The 7,173-nt window shown below is 53.0% G+C and overlaps 1 protein-coding gene across 1 annotated transcript; it reads left to right on the top strand.

The window, feature by feature from the left end:
* Window positions 1-481: 481 nt before the first annotated feature.
* On the top strand, window positions 482-2,353 carry Cebpe (CCAAT enhancer binding protein epsilon). Its single transcript, XM_031361702.1, has 2 exons — window positions 482-1,201; window positions 1,731-2,353. The coding sequence occupies exons 1-2, from the start codon at window positions 692-694 to the stop codon at window positions 2,064-2,066; spliced, it is 846 nt and encodes a 281-aa protein (XP_031217562.1). The 5' UTR covers window positions 482-691; the 3' UTR covers window positions 2,067-2,353.
* The last annotated feature ends 4,820 nt before the right edge of the window (window positions 2,354-7,173 follow it).

The following is a 7,173-nucleotide window of genomic DNA, read 5'->3' as shown; positions in this document are numbered from 1 at the left end:
AGCAAATGGCATACCCTGTACTAGGGCCAGGGGTAGCTTGGTCCTAGAATCTATAACTACTTCCCACACCCTTCAAACAATGATGGTCTACACAGAGAAGAATGCCATGGGAGGTGGGGCTACAGGGGGAACTGACTTACTAGGGTAGGTGGAGTTCAGGACTTGGGGAGAACAGGGAGGAAGATGCATCAAGGGAGGAGTTTAGACCAAGTTGGCACTGGAGGAGTGCTTTGTCTATTGGTTCTGGCTTGGCGCCTCACTCTGCACAGGTCTCTTTGGAAGTTGGAGGGAGACAGACGTTCAGAGAAGCGACTCTGGGCAGGGGATTAGAATCCCTGGAGCCCACAGGGCAAGAAGAGCCATTTTCCCAAACAGCAACTTCTGGCCTGGGGCCTCAGCAAAGAGCGCCCTAACTGCTAAGCACCCCTCCCTCCGGGGTGTGCCCTGCCCCTCCCTGAGTCACACCAAGGAGAGAGAGGAAAAGGGAAGAAAGGAAGAGGCACTGACTACAGAAGGAAAGGGAAGCAGAGGAGGAGAGAAGCCACGTAGGAGTTAGTGACAGAGAAGACCAGTGAGGGCAGACCTAGGGCAAATCTAGGACGAGGGAGATCAACAGAGGGTAGGCTGAGCATCCCCACAAGCGCCCCCAGCACAGGACCCAGGGGCGGGGAGCCAAGGGGGCGGGCCGGCCATGTCCCACGGGACCTACTATGAGTGTGAGCCTCGGGGTGGCCAGCAGCCACTTGAGTTCTCAGGGGGTCGAGCTGGGCCCGGAGAGCTGGGGGACATGTGTGAGCATGAAGCCTCCATCGACCTCTCCGCCTACATCGAATCTGGGGAAGAACAGCTACTTTCTGACCTTTTTGCCATGAAGCCAGGGCCTGAAGCCCGAAGCCTTAAGGGTCCAGGAACCCCTTCGTTTCCTCACTACCTGCCTGCTGACCCTCGGCCGTTTGCCTATCCCTCACATACATTTGGGCCAGATAGGAAGGCTTTGGGGCCTGGCATCTACAGCAACCCAGGGAGCTACGACCCCAGGGCTGTGGCAGTGAAGGAGGAGCCTCGCGGGCCTGAGGGCAACCGAGGCACTAGCCGAGGCAGCTACAATCCCCTGCAGTACCAAGTGGCACACTGTGGGCAGACGGCAGTGCATCTCCCCCCAACACTGGCAGCACCTGGCCAGCCCTTGCGCGTCCTCAAGGTAAGACCAAGGTAGCTCTCCCCGTTTCCTCCCCTGGGATGGAGCAAGGTGGTTGGACGAGGGAATTCTGACTATTAGGCATCTCTAACAAGTCTGGTTTGGTGCTCCTCTGTGAACAGGGCCTACCCCAAGGCCCTGTTTCCCTTACTCTGTGAATTTATTTCTCAGAACTCTAGTGTGGCCTGAAGACACTTTCCTGCTGTCCTGTCTCTTGTTTCTCGGCTGCCTGCTTCTGGATGAGGAAATGCTGCTGACTAGAATTTTAGAACAGGAGACTTATTACAGACAAACTAAAGGAAAGGGTCCTCAGAGAATACGAGAGCATGAAAGAAAGCTTTGGTCTCAGACCAAGGACCGTATGCATCTGGGTTACGGTCTTTCACAGAAACAGGGTGATACCTGGGAGATGGGAGCTTGCCTAGGAGCCCTGCATGCCTTTGAGGCCAGCCGCTCTCGCTGCTGGGATTTCTGCTTAGCCTTCACTCTGCCTCCTGGTGGACCCTCACCTCTCTGTCCTCTTACCCTCCAGGCCCCTGTGGCTGCTGCTGCCCCTCCCTGCAGCCCCCTTCTCAAGGCACCCTCCCCCGCTGGCCCCTCACACAAGGGCAAGAAGGCAGTGAACAAAGATAGTCTGGAGTACCGGCTGCGACGCGAACGCAACAACATCGCAGTGCGCAAAAGCCGGGACAAAGCCAAGAGGCGCATTATGGAGACACAGCAGAAGGTGCTGGAGTACATGGCTGAAAATGAGCGTCTGCGCAGCCGTGTGGACCAGCTCACCCAGGAGTTAGACACTCTGCGCAACCTCTTCCGCCAGATCCCTGAGGCTGCTAGCCTCATCAAGGGTGTCGGAGGCTGCAGCTGAGCCTGCCTGGCAGACTGTGGGCACCAGACCCTAAGGACCCCGCCCACCCTCCTAGGTCCCCAGAGTCCTTAACAGGCCAAGCCTGAGACAGAGATCATGGACAATGGCAGCCAGTAACTGGCTGGGAAGGTCGGGACCAAATGATTGTGTGGCTGAATAAACTGCACTGTGACTTGATGCTGGAGCTGTTCACTTGAGTCTTGGGCCTGGGCCTGGTGGGAGTGCTGTGTGTATACTCATGGAAGACCCCAAGGACAGGAAATACATGTGGCTAGTACACATAGTCTCCACTCTGTGTCCAAATGAATGCCTAGAAATACTAAACATGCTGCCCACAGCTGGCTCTGTCCACACCCTCCAGCCAAGCCTCAACCTGTCACTCTGCTTCTCTGTCACTTTACCTCCATGTCCACCCACCTACCCACTTGGTCCTTTGTACACTGAGTGCACACTTTGTACCACCATGGTGCATCCCAGTGTCTGGAGTAGCCTCTGCATCCTGCCCTGAGGAAATCCTGGGGCTCGGCTGATCCCAGCACTACAGAGCTCCAGTGCCAGGCCTACTGACCCTTGGTCTGCTCTCTGACTTTAGGCCTAAGGAGCTCATTTCCCAGGTGACCAAGGGAAAATTTTCTGATGCTTTGCCATATTTGTGGTCCCTTGGCTCCTGATCCAGAATTCTGTCTCTTTTCTTGTTCTATATCCTCACTCCCATCTTTCTCCTTCATCCCCCAGGCCACTGCAGAAGGTAAGCATGGGGAGAAGTCAGTTAGGATCTGATGTGTGTGTGAGAACACTGACCACAGGAAGCCGATGATGACAAGTCAGACTGTGCCTGCCTGCGAAACTCCAGGTGTTTTCTTCCCCATAGAACTGTGGCCCAAGAAGCAAAGCCGTACAGTAGTTGAAGGCATCAGCTTGCTGTCTCACCTTGAACCAGTAACCTCTCCTTTCCATGCCTGTTTCCAAATCTGCACAGAAGGAATCTAAGTACCTAGTCCACGCTGGTTATTTTCATAGAAAAATAGAGTTTGACATGTGGTGAGCATGAGTATTTGTTCCAGTTCTATTTTACTAAAAGCAAAAAGACATCAGGTCTCTAGACTTTTACATGTGAGGAGCCTAGGGCCTGAGAGAGAGAGAGAGAGGGAGAGGGAGAGGGAGGGAGAGAGAACATAGAATCACACATCTATTTAGAGGCAGAATCAAAATTAACTCCATGAAATCACAGAGAGAGACCTCAAGAGATCATCTGGGTGAGCTTTGCCCTCAGACAAGCAAGATAGTGGGAGCCACATCTTGTAGATAAAGCAGGGAGGGCCAACGTGGATAAGCGCTTGCTCAGTCCCTTGCTGCCTCAGCACTATCCCTTTCTTCTACTCTCGACGCAGCCAGCAAAAACTAACACAGATATGGTCCATAAGCCACGGGCGAGGAAAAATTATGGGGCTGGGTTAGGACTGAGTTAGCAGAGTGCTTGCCTAATGTTCACAAGACCCTAGGACCCAGCACTAGCACCATGGAACAACACTGTGAATTGCCCACCCCTCCCCACCCCGCAATGTTAGAGCTTCTGTGTGTGTGTGTGTGTGTGTGTGTGTGTGTGTGTACACAGATCATTACAGGTCCATTCCACTTCAGATCTAACAGTGTCCCAGGCATCTTGTGTGCAAGATATCCAAGTGAATGCCTAGAGATATGCTGCCCACAGCTCTCTCTCCATCACACCCTCCACCTAACCTGCAGGCTAACGTCCAGGCTAACTAGCTAACCTTGGCTCCCTTTTGCCTCTGTGTCTCAGCGTTCTCTCTCTCTCTCTCTCTCTCTCTCTCTCTCTCTCTCTCTCTCTCTCTCTCTCTCTCTCTCTCTCTCTCTCTCTCTCTCTCTCTCTCTCTCTCTCTCTCTCTCTTTGAGGCAGGGTTTCTCTGTATAGCCCTGGCTGTCCTGGAACTCACTCTGTAGACCAGGCTGGCCTCAAACTCAGAAATCCACCTGCCTCTGCCTCCCAAGTGCTGGGATTAAAGGTGTGCGCCACCACCGCCTGGCAGCACCCTCTCTTTTACCTGCATCCTCAGGTCTTCAGCTGATTAGGGGAGACTTGAACCTCTGGGTGGGAGGACTGATGGACACTACTTGAGTAGGAGATGAAGCTGCCCATCTCTGTGTCACCTGGGAAAATCCTCTCACTTCGCCGTCAGCCTAGAGGTATCAGGGATGCACTGGGATTTTGCACAGAATGCAGCTGGTGTCTCTGCCTCTCCATTTACTCCTCTCAGCTTAAGGTCTCCCCACCCGCGCCTGGCATTAGATGCTGGGGTCTGCTTTGCCTGAGCGTCTTTCCCACAGTTGTATCTCCTCGCAGCCCCCCAGCGACCTGTCAGTCCTCAGAGTGACTGATAAAGAGTCTTTCTAATTGGCACTGAGGCTGAAGAAGAGTCCTCTCCCTAGTGAGATCCCAACAAGATAAGACAAAGAACAGCCAAGCCCACTCCCCTCCTTCCTGTCCAGTTCTATCCTGAAATGTCTTGCGACCTGCAGGAGGCTCTCAGTCTGCCATTAGTTGGCTTTGGCCAAGGTAATTTACTCAAGCCTCTTTCCTGAGGAAGAGACAATCTCTCAGCTGCAGGAATAGAAAGGAAAAGGTAATGTGCCAGCATGCCTCCTGGCTCCCACGGCCCCTCCATCCACCATTCTCTGTCCCTTCCCAGGCAGCTTTGCTCCCAGAAGGCTGCCTTCCTCCATCAACAGGCTTCCCCGGGAAGCCAGGAGACTGGCATGAGGGGTGGGAGGTGGGGGTAGAGGAGAAGGAGACAGAACCTCCATGTTGGCCCCTTTCTGGGCATTCTCCTGCCTTGGGGCCTTGGTGTGGCAATGACTCCGCTGTTGTTGGAGCCCTGGTACCTGCCATTCCTGTGACTCCCCTTGCATGCCTGGATAAAGTGCTTTATTCTCATTATCCCACCTGAGCGTGCCTGCCAGGGAAATCAAATTAACAAGCATACCATTTCAGCTAGGAAAGTTAAAGGTCTCTTGGAGGAAGTGGACATTTAAGTTGAAACCTAAAAACTTTCCGGGAGGTTGATGTGCTTCGGGGCTTACTGTGGGCATAGAGAAGAGCCAAGTGCCAAGTATGGCTGGGCTGGATGACCTGAAGGACAAACATGGGTACTCCAAAAAAAAAAATACCTCCTCTTCAGAAAGGAGTTGGCAAACCACTCTCCTTCGGTTCCCTCCGCACTGAAGCTGGAGCTCAAAGGCGAGCTGCTTTATCTCTGCCCTGAGAATGACCTCTCAGGGCTGTCCGCTGGGAAAGGACACAGCAGCAGGAGAAGCGGGAGGGGCATTTGGGCAAGCCCTACTGCAGTTTGCAAAAGCTCCAAGCCTAGGGTTTGGGAACCTGTGAGAAGTAGCGAAGCAACTCTTCCTCACCCCCAGCCACGTCCATTCCTCTTGTTCAGAAGCCCCTTCTCCTTCTTGAGCAGAACTGAGGTAATGGACAGGGGCCCTGAACTGAGACTCCATCTCAGGCTACAAGGGGAGCCAGGCAGAAGGGAGGTTGTGCGGAGATACAGATACCACGAGGGAGGAAGCTGTCCAAGGTGAGTCTACCAAGGTCAGTCAGCGGGTGCTTGTGAAAGCTGCCCCCCTCGATGCACACCTCCCAACCCCCAGAGATTGCCTCACTCCCGGGGCCCCCAGGGCCCCCATCCCAGTGTTGCAAGATCCCGGTTGGGGTTGTGGTGGAAAGAGGCCTCTTCACCTCCAGTGCTTGCCCTGCTCCAAGCCTGTGAGAAGACTCTAGAATATAGGGATGAGACAGTAGAGCCCCCTTAGACATTCACTAGTTCCCAAGAAAGCCAACTCCTCCTCAAAAGTGAAAGTGGCCTAACCTGGACAGTACTCCCTAGCCTAAGCTCTGAAAACCAATGTCAGGTGAGAGTCTCTCCATGGAGGGGAGAAGGTGGGTGTTTTCAAAGGAAAAGAGGCCAACTTTCATTCAAAGTTTCATTTCATCGAAATGGCTATCAGTTGTGACTTGAGGGAGCAGGGACGGTCCTTTGCCATTAAGGGAAGACCTTAACTTTTCCTTTTCCTGGCAGGAAAAGACCCACCTGCAGAGCTGTGGCCTCCTACTTGTCTTTAAAAGAACCAAAGTATGATGTAGGTAGAGGCAAGCCAAGCAGAACTTGACTCCACCCCAGTGGCCTGAAAGCTAAACTTCATCCAAAAGGCTCAAACTCAAACCCCTATTGCCACCACCCAGCACCACCCGCCAACACCTCCTGTCATGGTCACCCTGGCCAGGCCATCCAGCCCTGCTGCAATCGGGACGGTTTGCAAAACTCCCACTAGCTCCCCTTTGCTACCATCTGAGGTTAGGACTGTGCTTGGGAGATAAGCTCGGGCTCCACCCACCTGTCCCACAGACTGCAGGCCTTCTGCAACTGGGAAGGTTTGCAAAACCCCTGCTAGCTCCAGCTGTCAACATCTGAGGCTAGCTAGGGCTGCACTCTGAGATAAAGGCTAGCTCCACCCACCTGCCCTGCCTTCAAACCTCTCAAGTACCATGCTCCCAAAAGGGTCTGGAAGCCTTCTCAGGCTAGCACAGAGCCTCCTACCTGTACCCCTGTACCGTAGTGTTCCATCAACAGCTTCACTTTCTGTTTTTGTTTTTGTTTGTTGAGACACGGTCTTACAATTGAATCCCAGGCTAGCCTAGAATGCCAAGCCATTCCCCTGCCTCAGCCTCCTGAGTGCTGAGATTTCAGGCATAAGGGCGGTGGTGGTGCCTCACACTCAATGTCTTTCACTCTCCTTCTCCTCAAGCTGGTTGTTTTCTTTAGAAGGGCTAGTGGAACACTTCTCTTGGCCAGGCACTATATTTACTGTAGAACTACAAGCTAAACAAGGGTAATCTTAGTTCTTGTGGAATTCACAGTTAATTAGGGCAGCAGACAATCATAGAACCACGAAGACACAATTCTAGATTGTGGGGGCACTGTGTCTAAAGTAGAGGTGATCTGTGATAAGTTTTGTTTGTTGTGAGACAGGGTCTCACTATGGTAGTTCAGGCTGGACTTGAACTCTTTTTTTTTTTTTTTTTTTT

The sequence above is a fragment of the Mastomys coucha genome, unplaced genomic scaffold (genome assembly GCF_008632895.1).
Source record: "Mastomys coucha isolate ucsf_1 unplaced genomic scaffold, UCSF_Mcou_1 pScaffold9, whole genome shotgun sequence".
Taxonomy (NCBI): domain Eukaryota; kingdom Metazoa; phylum Chordata; class Mammalia; order Rodentia; family Muridae; genus Mastomys; species Mastomys coucha.
The sequence above is the reverse complement of the archived record's forward strand: the minus strand, read 5'-3'. Positions and strand labels throughout refer to the sequence as shown.